The 16,874-nt window shown below is 39.3% G+C and overlaps 1 protein-coding gene across 1 annotated transcript in view; it reads right to left on the minus strand.

Annotated features, from left to right (window-relative positions):
* LOC150086960 (KICSTOR complex protein SZT2-like) overlaps positions 1–16,874 on the minus strand; it is a 1,378,951-nt gene that overhangs the window by 232,467 nt on the left and 1,129,610 nt on the right. The window contains exon 54 of the mRNA XM_090372336.1: positions 15,722–15,904. Coding sequence (XP_090228462.1) covers positions 15,722–15,904 — 183 coding nt within the window. The remainder of the gene's footprint in view (positions 1–15,721; positions 15,905–16,874) is intronic.

Below are 16,874 nucleotides of genomic sequence, written 5' to 3' on the forward strand. Positions count from 1 at the left end.
GATCAATTTGGCCCTGGAAAGATTGTGCAAGGCTTAAGGAGAAGAATTTTTTTCAGCCTTGTCTGTACTTGTTAATAGGAGAAACTGCTTCTATAGGGATGGGATACACTTAAATAGAAAGGGTGCAAGAATATTTGCTGATGCTATCGAGGCAGTGTTAGGTGTGTCGGAAAACTGCTAGCTTGGGGGGGATACAAGGACTAATAGATTAACAGTAGCCACTGGCACAGGTGAAAGTGATTCTTGCACTGCTTCTATTGGAATGAGCAGAAGCCTGGAAAACAAGATACAGGGTATTTAGGAGACTGCTGGGAGTCATTGCGGTACAAGTAAACACATGGGTTGTGTTGTGTTAGGGTAGCTAAAAATAGGAACAGGTGCATGTATACTTGCCCCGATGCTAGTAGTTTGGTAAATAAATTTGATGAATTTGAGGTATTGCTCAAAACATCAAAGGCAGATATTGTTGGGATATCAGAGACATGGTGTCACACAGATAAAAGGAATGCAGAACTAGAATTTGGGGAGTACAATGTGTACAGAAAGGATAGATAGAATAGGAAGGGAGGAAGGGTTATGCTATTAGTTAAGAAACACATAAAATCCATGGAAGTGAAGCCAGTCAACATTGCTGGACAGCGCAGTGTCAAGTCAGTTTGGTGTGACATAAGCATTGGGAGTTCAAAACTGAGAGTAGGAGCGTTATAGGCCTGAGTGTTATAGGCCTAATGACTCTGATGAGTATAATAAGAAAAAAGTACAGGGAAATAGAGTGGGCCAGTAAATCAGAGAGTCTTATAATGGGGGATTTTAATTTCCCAGATATTGACTGGAATTTGGGACTGGTCACTCACACACTAGCAAGGCTTTTGTGGATTTATTGGATGATTGTTTTCTACATCAGTTGGTTCGAGAGGCAACTAGAGGGAGTAATACTCCTGATCTGATTATCAGTAGTAATTCTTCATGCATTAAGAATCTGCAGATAAAGGAACCACTAGCTGGCAGTGATCACAGTGTGCTGAAGCGGGATATACTCAAAGAGGTAACTACCATCAGAGGTAAAGGGAAGGGTTTTTGCTTTTGTAAAGGTAACTACGATGGTCTGAGACAGTATTTAAATTCTATACGGCGGGACCAACTGATGATGTTACCAACAGCAAATTCAAAATTTTAAGCATTCAAAGAATTTATCTCGGAATCTACTAGGCTTTACATACCAACTAAGAAATATTGTTCAAGGTTTAGGCCTAAATGGATGTCATATGAACTAATGAGACATATGGCAGAGAAGAAAAATGTATGTGATACATATAAATTAATGGGTGACATGGAAGCCTATGATAAATATAATCTGGTCTGTAACCAAGTCACAAAGGAAATTAGGCACGCAAAGGCAGATTATGAAAAATCCTTGGCAAAGGATGCAAAGAAAAACAGAAAAGAGTTCTTTACCTATGTAAACTCTAGAAGGAAAGGGATGAATCAGATTGGTCCATTGGATATTGATGGTTCAACTGTTGATGATCCCGCTCAAGTGGCTAACAAACTAAATGAGTATTTTGCATCTACATTCACACATGAGGAGTTATTCAGGAAGGGGAATGCCAGAGGTGAAGTAGAAGTAGTAGTAGTAGTGGTACATGATGCAAGAAAGCAAGTGTAGGAGCTTATGTAGCATCAGCCAAAAAAAAAAAAAACACACCATTCCCTCCAAATGCCTGTCCAGTTCCTCCTTAAATTTATTTAACCTATCAACTTCCACAATGACAGATGGAAGTTTGTTCCAGCAATTAACCACCCGCTGGCTAAAGGCAAATTTCCGCACATCTATTCTACATCTGTCCTTTCTTAATTTGAACTTATGTCCCCGTAGGTTCGTAATCTGAACAAGTGAAAGGATCCCATCAGAATTTAGCGTGCTCAACCCATTCAAGGCCTTATAGACCTCAATCAGATCACCGCGCAGGTGCCTAGTCTCCAGCCACTGCAATTTGCAGAACTTAAGCCTCTCTTGGTAAGAGAATCCCTTCATTCCCCTCACCAATCGTGTTGCTCTTCTCTGTACACGCTCAAGCAAATCTACATCCTTCCTAAAATGAGACCTCCAGACCTGTACGCAGTACTCAAGGCGTGGCCTGACCATTGCCTTATACAGAGGGACAATCACCTCCTTTTCCCTGCTAGCAAAATTCCTATATATCATTGACAAAACCCCATGACCTGCCCTAGCAGCCTGTCTGCATTGCTCAGAAAACTTCATATCTGACTGCACAATTACTCCCAGGTCTTTTTCATTTTCTACCACCTTAAGTGTAGTACCACACAGTTGGTACGTTTCTCTGGGGTTACTTCTACCCATATGCAGTACTTTGCCTTTGTCAAGGTTGAACTTCTGTTGCCACTTCTTAGCCCATCTGCCCAAATTATCTAGATCCTGTTGCAGTAGCACACTGCCATTACTGTCATTAATAACCCTGCCAACCTTTGTGTCATCTGCAAACATCGACATTAAGCCTGATATATACCTTCATCAATATCATTGATAAATACACAAAACAACAGTGGACCCAACACCGAACCCTGTGGGACTCCACTAATAACATTAGTCCACGAAGAGCAGCGCCCATTGATTACCACGCTCTGTCTTCTCCCACTTAACCATCCTTTTATCCATTGTAGCAACTTACCCTTAATACCATTCTGCTCCAATTTGTACAGTAGTCTTCCATGCGCAACAGTGTCAAAAGCTTTCCTGAAATCCAAGTATATGATATCAAAATTATTTTTTGCATCCAGTTCCTTTGTGACCACATCATAATAACCAATCAAATTTGTCAGACAAGACTTTCCCTTAACAAACCCATGCTGTGTTTGAATTATTGCTGCAGTCTTGTCTAGATGATCCTGCAATGCATCTTTAACCAGTGACTCCATTATTTTACCCGGAACAGAAGTTAAACTAACTGGTCTGTAATTACTTGTGTCACCCTTCGATCCACCTTTGTGAATTGGGGACACATTTGCACATCTCCAGTCCGTGGGAACCTCCCCTGAGTCCAAGGATGCTCTCATAATTATGGCTAAGGGTTTGCTTAGTTGCTTTGCCGCCTCCTTTAAAATAACTGGATAGATCCCATCCACCCCAGGTGCCTTTCGTATGTTTAACTTCAACAATTTCTCCTCCACTTTGCTCTCAATTATTACAAAATCATTAAGTATCTTGCTACAATTTGATAACCTTCTGCCATTTTCAAACCTTAATAATTCCTTACTTGTGAATGTAGATGCAAAATACTCATTCAGTTTGTTTGCTCTCTGAGCAGGATCATCAACAGTCGAACCATCGATGTCAAGTGGACCAATCAGATTCATCCCCTTCCTTTTAGAGTTTATATAAGTAAAGAAATCCTTGCTGTTTTTCTTAGCATCTTTTGCCAAAGATTTCTCGTAATCCGCCTTCGCCTGCCGAACCTCCTTTGTGACCTGATTACAGACTAGCTTATATCTGCCACAGGCTTCTGCGTCACACAAATTGTTTACACAAATTGGAGCAGTGTGACATTGGAGGCAAATTGCTGCTATGGATAAAGGGGTGGTTGAGGGGGAGAAGACAGAGAGTGGTAATCAATGGACACTGCTCGTCGTGGACTAATGTTATTAGTGGAGTCCCTCAGGGCGCAGTGTTGGGTCCATTATTGTTTTCTGTATTTATAAATGATATTGATGATGGTATATAGGGCTTAATGTCCAAGTTTGCAGATGATACAAAGGTTGGCAGGGTTGTCAAGGACACTACTGACACTATGCTGCTGCAACAGGATTTGGAAAGGTTGAGCAGATGGGCTGAGAGGTGGCAAATGAAGTTTAACATTGACAAATGTAAAGTACTACACATGGGAAACAGCAACCCCAGAGCAACGTATCAACTCTGTGGTACAACACTGACAGTGGTAGAGAATGAAAGGGACTTGGGGGTGGTTGTGCAGGCAGATATGAAGTTCTCTGAGCAGTGCAGACGGGCTGCAAGAGTAGCTCATGGAGTATTGTCAATGATATACAGGAATTTTTCCAGCAGGGATAAGGAGGTGATTATTCCATTGTATAAGGCGATGGTCAGGCCACACCTAGAGTACTGTATACAGGTCTGGAGGCCTCATTTCAAGAAGGATGTAGAGCTGCTGGAACGAGTACAGAGAAGGGCAACAAGATTAGTGAATGGAACAAAGGGGTGCTCTTACGAAGAAAGGCTTAAGTTTTGCAAATTACAGTGTCTGGAGACTAGGCACCAGCGAGGTGATCTGATAGAGGTGTATAAAGCCTTGAATGGTTTAAGCATGCTCAATGCTGATGGGATTCTTCCTCTAGCTCAGAAAAATCACCTGAGAGGGCATAAATTCAAATTGAGGAAAGACAGATGTAGGATAGACGTGCGGAAATTTGCCTTTAGCCAGCGGGTGGTTGGTTGGTGGAACAGACTTCCATCCCTTTTTGTGGAGGTTGATAGTCTAAATAAGTTTAAGGCTCAGCTGGACAGGTATTTTGAACGAACAGAGGGGTGAAGTGGAAGTGGTTTTTTTTTTTTTTTTTTTTTTTTTGGCTGATGCTACATAAGCTTGCTTTCTTGCATCAAATGCCTCTACTAATGCTAATGCTAATGTCACCTGATAATTTATATGCATCCCATGCATTTTTCTTCTCTGTCACGAGTCTCATTAGTTCATTTGATAACCATTTAGGCCTAAACCTTGAACGATATTTCTTAATCGGTATATAAAGTCTAGTAGCTTCCACGATTAATTCCTTGAATGCTTCCCACTGAGAATTTACTGCTGGTAACATCGTCAGTTGATCCCACTGTACAGAATTTAAAAACAGTCGGAAACCACTGTACTCCCCTTTACGGAAGCAAAAACCCTTTCCTTTACCCCTGACGGTAGTTACCTCTTTGAGTAAATCCCACTTCAGCACACTGTGATCACTGCCACCTAGTGGTTCCTTTATCTGCAAATTCTTAATACACGAATGATCACTGCTGATAACCAGATCAAGAGTGTTACTTTCTCTGGTTGCCTCTCGAACATGCTGCTGCAGAAAACAATCATCCAATAAATCCACAAAAGTCTGACTAGTGTGTGAGTGACCCACCCACAAGTTCCAGTCAATATCTGGGAAGTTAAAATCCCCCATTATAAGACATTCTGATTTACTGGCCCACTCTATTTCTCTGTACAATTGTTCATTGTACTCATTCAAGTCATTAGGCCTATAACACACTCCTACCCTTATTTTTCCTTTCGCAGTGCTTATCTCACACCAAACTGACTCAACAGAGCACTGTTCATCTATATTAACTGGGTGCACTTCCTTTGATTTTATGTTTTTCTTAATTAACAGCATAACACCCCCTCCCTTTCTGTCCTGTCTATCCTTTCTGTACACATTGTACTCCCCAAATTCCAGTTCTGCATTCCTTATATCTTTGTGACACCACGTCTCTGCTATCCCAACAATATCCGCCTTTGATGTCTTGACCAACACTTCAAATTCATCAAATTTATTTACTATACTTCTAGCATTGGTATACATGCAAGCATACATGCTCCTATGCCTATTCCTTGTTACCCTAACACATCCCATATACCCAACTATTCCATGATGACTGCCATCCGTCCCTGAAACCCCCAACACCCCTCGCTCCAGGTCGCTTCTTATTCTAATAGAAGTTGTGCAAGAATCACCTTCACCTCTGCCTGCGGTTACTGTTAAACTATTAGTCTTTGTATCCCCCAAACTAGCAGTTTTCCGACCCACCTAACACTGCCTCGATAGCATCAGCAATATTCTTGCACCCTTTCTATTTAAGTGTATCCCATCCCTGTAGAAGCAATCTCTCCTGTTAACAAGTACAGTCCAGGCTGAAAAAAATTCTACCCCTTGAGCCTTGCACAATCTTTCCAGGGCCAAATTGATCGACAAGGCTCTCATCATGTACTCCCTCCTATCGTGTCTGGGCAGAATTGCAGACACTTTCAAATTCAACCCTATTTCACGGCTTTTTTTCAACAGTGACCTGTACTTGTTGAGTAATTCCGCCGGTCTCCTACTCTTAATATCATTAGTGCCAACGTGTACAACTATATCACCTTTTGTGCCCTTGAAAGATGATATCTGCTCTACAACGTCATCAACCTTTGCCCCTGGCAGACATACCCTGGTCCTGTTCCACCTATCCTTTTTACAAACTGTGGCATTCCCACAAATGATTTTGTAATAACTGAGAGGAAAGCAGAGGAGAAATTGTTGAGGATAAACATAAAAAAGACCTCTGGAGTGGATGGGATCGATCCAGTTATATTAAAGGAGGCAGAAAATGAAGTGAGCAAACCCGTAGCCATAATTATGAGAGTTTCTTTGGACTCAGGGGAGGTACCCATGCACTGGAGATGTGCAAATGTGAAGATATGTAACACTGAACCCTGAGGGACTCCACTAATAACATTAGTCCATGATGAGCAGTGTCCATTGATTACCACTCTGTGTCTTCTCCCCCTCAACCATGCCTTTATCCATAGCCACAATTTGCCTCCAATGCTACACTGCTCCAATTTGTTCAGCAGTCTTCTATGTGCAACAGTATCAAAAGCCTTTCTAAGATCCAAATATATGATATCAAAGTTATTCCAATCCAGTTCCTTTGTGACCACACTACAATCAAATTGGTCAGGCAAGACTTTACCTTAAGAAAACGATGCTCTGTCAGAGCTATAACTGAAGTCTTGTGTAAATGACCCTGGTGTGCTTCTTTAATCAGTGCCTCCATTAATTTTCCTGGAACAGAAGTTAAACTAACAGGTCTATAATTACTTTTGTTGCCCTCTGATCGTCCTTTGTTGTTGTTATTTGGTTTTTAGGAGCATTAGCAACTAAGGCCATATTGCTCTGGGAATATGTGGTGGTCATTCCCTGACCTTTCCGCATCCTCTGTATTTGGTGTTGACGGGCTCGAATCCCGGTCTAATCAAGAAAGCATGTGCTACGCACTGCTTAGCAAGGTGAAAAAATTCTACCCCTTGAGCCTTGCACAATCTCTCCAGGGCCGAACTGATTGACAAGGCTCTCATCATATTCTCCCTTCTATTGTGTCTGGGCAGAATTGGAGACACTTTTATATTCAGCCCTAACTCGTGACTTAATGTCGAAGTTTGCAGATGATACAAAGGTTGGCAGGGTTGTTAATGACAGTAATGGCAGTGTGCTACTGCAACGGAATCTAGATAATTTGGGCAGATGGGCTAAGAAGTGGGAACTGAAGTTTAACCTTGACAAATGCAAAGTACTGCACATGGGCAGAAGTAACCCCAGAGAAACGTACCAACTGTGTGGTACTACACTTAAGGTGGTAGAAAATGAAAATGACCTGGGAGTAATTGTGCAGGCAGATATGAAGTTTTCTGAGCAATGCAGACAGGCTGTCAGGGCAGGTCATGGGGTTTTGTCAATGATATATAGGAATTTTCTACAGGGAAAAGGAGGTGATTATCCCTCTGTATACGGCAATGGTCAGGCCACGCCTTGAGTACTGCGTACACGTCTGGAGGCCTCATTTTAGGAAGGATGTAGATTTACTTGAGCATGTACAGAGAAGGGCAACAAGATTGGTGAGGGGAATGAAGGGATCCTCTTACCAAGAGAGGCTTAAGTTCTGCAAATTGCAGTGGCTGGAGACTAGGCACCTGCGTGGTGATCTGATTGAGGTATATAAGGCCTTGAATGGGTTGAGCACGCTGAATTCTGATGGGATCCTTCCACTTGTTCAGATTACGAACCTAAGGGGGCATAAATTCAAATTAAGGAAAGACAGATGTAGAATCGATGTGCGGAAATTTGCCTTTAGCCAGCGGGTGGTTAATTGCTGGAACAAACTTCCATCTGTCGTTGTGGAAGTTGATAGGTTGAATAAATTTAAGGAGGAACTGGACAGGCATTTGGAGAGAATGGTGTGAGTTTTTTTTTTTTTTTTTCTTTTCTTTTGTTGGATGATGCTGTATAAGCTCATACATTTGCTTTCTTGCATCACCTGCCACTACTACTACTACTACTTTTTTTCAACATTGACCTGTATTTGTTGAACAAATCTGCAGATCTCTTACTCTTAACGTCATTAGTTTTACAGCATGTACAACAATATCATCTTTTGTGCCCTTAAAAGATGATATCTGCTGTACAACATCATCAACTTTTGTCTCTGGCAGACGTACCCTGGTCCTGTTCCATCTCTCCTTCTTTCATAGTATATTCCCCATCTCCCTGACAACAGAGTCACTGACAATAACTAGCTGATTGAGGTATATAAGGCCTTGAATGGGTTGAGCATGCTGAATTATGGGACCAGGGCATTCTGCCTTGGAGATTGCCACTGTGTTGCCTGATGCACAGGAGTCAGCTCTGGTATTGAGTTGGGTAGCTGAGAGCTTGATGGGCCCCTCATATTAATTTCTTCGAGGGCATCTACTCCACACCTCAAACTCTCATAGACACCAATCAGAACACTGAGTTGGTGCCTAATTTTTCCAGAGTCTCTGCACCTAGCACACACAAAGACATCCTCCTTGGCTAGATGTCCTGTTCTAGACAGGTCTGCGAACATTTCACATTTTTTTTAGACTGATGCATTGGAAAATCGTACCCTTCGGTTCTCCCCCGAGGTACAACACTACCGCTACTTTGTGCTCTTTGTTTTGCTTCATAGTCTGAGTCATGATTCCGTTTAAGTAGAATTTAATTAACAATGATATTTAATAAGATTAATACTTTTTTAATTGATTAATTGATAATACTACACTAAGCTAACAGATTTCTAATAGTGCTATGTATTTCGCTATCTAGTTTTACTTTAAATCTTAAACTATCAAGTTCAGGATATATGTTACTTTATTTGTATCATATAACAACAGCGGCAAGTTATGAATAGTAAAATCTTCAGACACTATCGCTATCTAGTTCAGTATATATGTTGTATTGTATAACAATGGCGGGAAGTTACAACCGGTAAATCTACGGACACCAAGTATTAATTAACTTTCAAAATCACTATCTAAATTAAAAATAAACCAAGGAGCTTGACTAGGCCTATAAAGCTACTTATAGAAAATAATTTAATATAACAATTAAGTCAATAAAATGGCTAAATATAAATAAAAACTTGCCGTTCGCCGGGGAGGCAAAGTCTTGTCAAACCCATGGATATCTTGCACACAATTGACTCCCTTATTGACCCCATATTGATGACTCCAATTGATCCCATATTAATATTCCTCTTGGCTATAGTACTTAGCACTGGTTGGCACAGGAGTTTGTATCCATTCCATGTATTTTCATTTTGTCAATATGTTATTATAATAAAGTACAGTGGGGCCTCAACTTCTGATCACATTGATATCTGATATTTTGAGGAACTGATTTACCTTCCATACGATCTTTTATTTTAAGGACCGATGACTTTCTGATATAGCTGGAATGATGCATTGGTGGAAATTTTCAGACATGTGCCATGTGGAACATCATTCGTAAGATTATTCTCAAACAATTAGTGTCTTTGTTATTGTTCAACACAACATTCCTGTGTGTTACGGTACTTCAAACAATTTCTTTATCTTCTGTTTGATGCGGTTTTCCAGTGCGTAAGTAGAATGTATTTTTATTAATTATACAAAACCGTCCTCTTCTGGAAGTGAATGCCCAGGAGAACGTTCCTCACTAAAGATGAGGCTAGTTTACCTGGACATAAGCCTATGGAAGATAGGCTCACTCTCCCACTGGGTGCCAATATCTCTGGAGATTTTAAGCAAAAGCCTTTGCTGGTGTATCACTGTAACATAACCAGAATATTTAAACAACAAAACGTCAACAAAGGCATGCTGGGAGTGTTTTAGAACAGCAATAAGATGGCCTGGGTTACAAGATACATCTTCAATGAATGGCTGCTTGAAGTTTTCTGTTCCTCAGTGAAGAGAAAAATAAGAGAAAAGTGTCTTGAGAAAAATAAGCTTCCTGCAAACACACTGCTTCTGCTGGCTAATGCAGCAGGCCACGGTCTCGACCTTGTCCAATCTCTTGAGGTACCATTTGACTTTGTGCATTTCCCACCCAACACTACTTCTTCAACCAATGTACCGGCAAGTGATTGCAAACTTCAAGAAAATTTTCCCAAGTTGCTTTTCAGCGACCTCTGTTGACATTGCTCTCGCCCTCAAAGATTTTTGGAGATTGAAGAACAACATCCTGGACTGTGTGCAGCTAATCGTAAGTTCTTGGAATGATGTTTCCACCAGATGCATAAATTCAGCCTGGAATAACATCTGGCCTTTAATCATCCATAACTTTGACTGATTTGATGATGCTGGTGTTTGACAAATGATATTGTCACACTTGGTAAATCAATGGGTCTGGAGGTTGAAGAAAAGGATGTGGAGGACTGACAGAGGAGATACAACAGTTGGAGAAAATTATGAAGAGTGACACTGGAGAGGAAGAGGACACCTAAAAATGTAAGATGAAGAGTTGAAGACTGTCATTTCTTGTTGGGAGCATTTAAGAGAACTGGTAAAAAAAAACACCCCAACGTTGAACTCCTGATATGCAAAATTGAAGACGAAGTCATTTTTTATTTCAGAAAGCTCCAAAATTCATTAGAAACAGTCCACTTTGGACAGTATCTTTGCCAGTAGCAACAAAAGTCAAAAGACACCTGACGTCTGATCTAATCCCACCACCACTATGTCACTATTGATTTCGTCAGCCCTGCACTTCAAGTATAAGGTAAATGCTAATTTATTGATTTTTTTTTTGGTTTTTTTTTTGTTTATTTTAAGATGCCTTATAACTATATATTAAATAATCTTTATCAAACACTGATTTTTAATGTAAAAATCAATGAAGTATAACATGTAAGAAATACCTATTTTATGTGTTGTTGGGTGGCTGCCAAGAGTTTAGAATGAATTACAGGAAATCAATGCATTATTGATTTCAACTTACAATATTTTTAATATACAATAGATTTTATGGAACAAATTACCATCGGATGTTGGGGCCCCACTGTAGTTAATAGTAATTAATCTCAAGTGATACCATCCCAAGGCTATTGGCAATACCTATTCTGTGATTCTTTACATTCAGGCAGGTGCACTGGTGTCTACCAAGAATTTCACTCTTTTACCCGTCTACCAAGAATCATAAATTAAAACAAAAACAAAATATATTACTACCTTCCAACTCTTAATGTTTTTGTTATTTGGTTTTTAGGAACATTATAAACTAAGGCCATATTGCTCCAGGGATATGCGGTGGTCATTCTCTGACCTTTCCGCATCCTCTGTATTTGGTGGTCACAGGCTCGAACCCCGGTCTAATCAAGAAGCATGTGCTACGCACTGCTGCTCCTGCCCACCTGGCTACGGAGGCGCCCCAACTCTTAATATACAGTGATCACTGAGTTATGACCACCTACCTAATACTGCATAGGTCCTCCTTTTGCTCTCAGTACAGTAGCTATCCGATGTGGCATTGATTCAACAAGATGTCGGAAGCGTTCGGGAGGTATGGCCAACCAAGGTATGTGTAATGCAGCTAGCAATGCAGGTATGGAGGTGATTGGTGTATCCAGACACCTGATATGCCTTTCCACAGTGCCCCACAAGTGCTCAATGGGATTGATAGAGCACTTGTGGGACACTAGTGTTCTATGGGATTGATATTGGGGGAGTTCGGAGGCCAATCAATATGCTGGAAGTCAGAACTGTGTTCCTCAGACCATTCCTGCACATCAAGTGCCCGATGGCTTGGCACATTTTCAACTTGGAAAACACCATCGCCATTCGGGAAAAAGTGTAACATAACGGGGTGTACACAGTCAGTAAGCAGTTGATGATAGCGGAGACCAAGTAATATGTTGTTCCACATGCACCAGGGGTACAAGTTCCCGCCAGTGAAACATGCTCCACACCATACAACTACCTCCACCGGCCTGCACTTTTGATACTATACATGATGGATGAAGAGCCTCATGTTGTTGGTGCCAAATCCATACACGACCATCCAAGGTGTGGAGTAAATAACATGACTCAACTGACCAGCACACGTTCTTCCAGTCTTCTACCGTCCAACTTGCATGCTCTTTGCACTAGGCGAGTCTTTTACGCCGATGATCCTTGGTTAGGCTATACCAGCAGACGTAAGGGTCGTCTGCTGGTATAGCCCATATGTGTGAGCGTGCAACACATAGTCATGCCAGATATTGTTCCGGGTTTGCCCATATTGTGTTGGGTAGTCAACTCTTCAACAGTGCTGCACCTGCTCACCTGTATGAGTCGTCGGACCCAGTGCTCACCTCTAACATCAACCTTTCGCTGACATTTGCAGTTTTGCCATCGGGTCGTTGTTTGATCATTTTGATGACAGTCTTGGTAGACTTTAACTACAGCAGCTCTCGAACACCTCACCAGTTCAGCTGTTTGGGAAATCGAGGCACCAGCTCGTTGAGTACCCACAATCTGTCCTTTATCAAAGTCCGATAAATCCTTCCTTTTACCCATCACGCTCGGAATTTTACTAACTACTAACACATCATCTATGCTACGTAGATTGACTATCTGTGCACTCTCATACCTCATGTGGTCAACGTGTCGCATTCAGTAAGAGTAGGGGATGGAAAGAATTGTAGCAAAAAGGAAGATCCTTCATATATTTCCTTCTCTCTCTATGCTTAGATACGTTAATGATTACTCCCATATATGAGATTATACAACTTTAAAAGCCAGCTTAATACACTGTACACTTATCACTTGGTCTACCATCTCTTAATTTTGATCTGCATTCTTTTTACCACCACTTTGTTTATTACTTTTTATTTTTATTTATCTATGAACAGGTATATGTTTATTTTTGTAATTTGTATGACTTTATTATGGTAAAGTCCTACTATTCCAACCACATTTCTTTTTCCAATGCTAATCGCAAGTATCTCCATGCAATTGTGTTCTAAATACGACAATAGAGGTCACTACTTTCCCATTTTTTTACATTTCTTCACAGCTCACTATTAAGTCCGTTACGCTGCTATAAATTGCTTCATCATGTAGATATGTTACTAATGTGATTAAGGTTTACTTGCATTCATCTACTCTACTCTACTAAATATATGTGATTCATTCCCCTGCCTTTTCCTTCAGCTACGTATATTTTTTCCACCAGCTTATTTCTGCTATGCATTACTTGAAAACTCCAGGTATTGTTCACTTTCGGTTTCATTTTAAAAAAGGTTAGTTTCTTGGCATGTTTCGATTTATATATTTTTTTCCTTACAATAAATTACATTTGGTATTAGCTCCCTTTTATACTAACACTTACAAAGCCAGAGTCTTACTATAAGGTTGGGGTTCACAATCCTAGCTAGCTCAGTGTTATTTAATAACTTTTTATCTTTCTGCTATCTATTTCTACCATTCTTCCCATTCGTAAAACTATCAGTGTATACAAGGGCGATACGAACTTTTCTACTATCCTACTTCTATTGCTGTTTTTTGTCTTTATTTATTTAAAATACTCCTGTTTCCCTTCCCTATCCTCAATTTAATACCTCAACCTATACCATCTGCTTGTTCCAAATTACTGAATTATCAAATTATTGAATTCCAATCTCCACAAAATTACAACTTTTAAATCCTACATAAAACTATTTATTTTTACCTTAATAAATGACACTGTGTTGGGACTACCTTGTTCATACTGTATAAGAATGTGCTAATTACATTTTTCTTCCTTTTTGGCCTTTCACCTTTCTTCTACTACTATGGACAAGTATAGAAACGCAGTTCCTGATACATGGTCAGGTGTAGTCCCCTGATGAAATACCTGATCATGTATCAATATTTGCTTCAGCTGACATCAGATTCTGCATATTTGCCTTACCTATATTCAACCTTTATCTAAATATATTTCCCCCACCTATATCTGATGATAGCTGTACCATTTTTTATTTCATTTGTATTTTACTGTACTAATTTTACTTTACAGTTCACCTACCTTCTATTGGCTTTATAATTCAGCCCATAATTTTTTTAATTCATCATAACTTTTAGGATATTAACATTCTTTCACCTTTCACATATCTACTTCACTTCCTTTTCTACTATCCTCACCCTTCTAGATTCTGGTTCTTTGTGTAATTTTCACATCCATTTATGCATACTTTATTTAATATATTAATACAAACTTTTATATATATATATATATATATATATTTACAGGGTGTCTCAAAAATACACGGCATAACTTCAGGAATGAGTTCCTCATATGTAGACAATAAAAATATTTTATATCGACATAGTTCCGGAAATGCTTGGTTTCCGAGTTATTAACCAGAATGTTATTAACCAAAATAACTTATCACCAAAAACACCCGCCCAGATGTTGAGGCTAAACCGCTGTTGGTGATGTGATGGAAGAATTGCATGTGGGTTTTCCTCAGCCCATACATGCTGATTGTGAAAGTTTTGGATTCCATCTCGTGTGAACTGTGATTCATCTGTGAATATCACTAAGGCAGGAAAGTGAGGAGTTGTACCACACTGCTGCAAGAACCACTGGCAGAACATTACTTGCGCAGGGTAATCTGCTGGTGATAAGGTCTATACCCGTTGCAGATGGTAAGGATACAGTTGGTGTTCTCTCAACACTCTCCAAATAGTCGAACGTTGAACAGCCAGTTGCATTGCTATTCTGCGTGTGCTGATTCCAGGAGTGGCATGCACAACATCCAAAATCTCCTCCTCTACTTCAGGAGTCATAGATCTTGGTCGTCTTCTGTCGGCAACATGAGGTGTAAAGGTTCCATGTTCACAAAGGCGGCGATGGATAACTTCAAACGTTTTCCTGTCTGGAAATCTTCGTTCTGGGAACCTTTCGTGGTACAAATGATGATCCTCCAGAGCATTGCCGTCTGCCAAATTGTACATAAAGTGCATATCTGCTTGCTCCTGATTTGAGTACATGGTCGGAATGGAAAACCACCAGATTCTGTCAGTACCTTGTGATGAAAGACCTTGGTTCCTAAGTTATTAACCGGAATGTCTTATCTCCTGCAGGGAGATAATACATTCAGGTTAATAACTCGGGAACCAAGCATTTCCGGAACTATGTTGATATAAAAATTTTTATTGTCTACATATGAGGAACTCATTCCTGAAGTTATTCTGTGTATTTTTGAGACACCCTGTATATATATATATATATATATATATTTTTTTTTTTTTTTTTTGGTATCTTTTTTCTTCTTATCACAGATATTCCAACTTATATTTTGTATACTTACTGCATTACATATAAGATATCTCATCATATATTTTCTTTTACTCACAATGTTACAAGTGTGGAGATTTTTTTTTTTAGTTGTTTCCCACCCATAAAAACAAAGCAAAATAAAGAATTAACAAAAACAAAATAATGTGGTAATAAAAAAAGCCTGGTTAAATAAAGATACATGTTAATATTATAGCTAATGCATTTGGTAACAATACATTTAAAAAAATTTTTTGGAAGTTTAACTAGTTAATAAGTATCAATTTCGTTTTAAATTAATATTAAGGGAATTCAGGCCTAAGTTATATGGAAATGCAATACATATATAATATTTTGTGAAAAGTGAAAATAGAATCCTTACTGATGATATGTTCTGTTCTTGTGAAGCTTTTTCACCTGAAATGGCATTAAGAAAAATAGGAGGATCTAGAGCATGATCACGAACTGGAGCAACTTTCCATCTCCAAGATGGACTAAACAATATAGGAGTCAAACAATAGTGACTAAGTCGAGCCACCTGCTTCACTAAATGTAACAGTTTATCCTATGAAAGATAAAAATGATTTGAAATTTTAATGGCATTACAATTAATATAATGCAATTTCACAAAATGAAAATGAATAATTGATTTTATTGTATTATAAATTATTGTACATTATACCAATACTGTATTAGCAGTTTTATTATTTTTTTAAAGCAACTGTTCCCATTAATACAGTTTTTTTTAGTTGTTGGCGCATCGGCTTCTGTGGCCATAATGCACCTCCCAAAGTTTTTGCATTTTACTCTGATCCAATCCCGAGTCAAACCCGCGACCTTTGGGTTGCTAGGTAGGCACTTTACCCACCTTTACCCACCTAGCCCGGTCGGCCAATAATACAGTACAGTATTAAACATTTCAAAATGGTCATGTATATGACCCCAATTAAAAAGATTATCATACCAAAACCTAAGCTGTTTTAGAGAAAACCTGATATACAACATAACTTAAGGTGGCATATAAAAACAAATACTCAGGAAAAGATGGATCTCAAAAAAATAAATAAATAAAAAAAAATAATAATAATAAATAAAGATGAAGTGAACTAAACAAATTAACACTGAACTTCAATCAAAGGGTTGAAAAATAAAACTAAATATATGCCAACTGTAATTTCCAAAAATATTAAGAAATTTTGTCTGCCAAGATCCAACTGACATCAGGAAACCACAAGACCTCAGTGAACAAAAATAAGGTCAGAGAGAATTTCAGCAATCTCCACATCTCACCACTGGGCGGGAACAAGGGGCTATAGCCATATGTTATGAAGGCCTCAACCATGATGTACCTACTGAGATGAAGATACAAGTAAAAAGAAGGAATACTCTTAAAGAAACCATTAAGTATTCCTTTTTTTGGAAACGTGAATCAGAAACGAAATCAGACTCAACATAGCAGAGTGGCCAAGCTAGAGAATGCATCAATCATTTGATTGAACCACAGTTCAAGCCTGTAATGCTTGTTAAATATGATT

The sequence above is a fragment of the Mastigoproctus giganteus genome, chromosome 4 (genome assembly GCF_048544385.1).
Source record: "Mastigoproctus giganteus isolate SK-2022 chromosome 4, ASM4854438v1, whole genome shotgun sequence".
Taxonomy (NCBI): Eukaryota; Metazoa; Arthropoda; class Arachnida; order Uropygi; family Thelyphonidae; genus Mastigoproctus; species Mastigoproctus giganteus.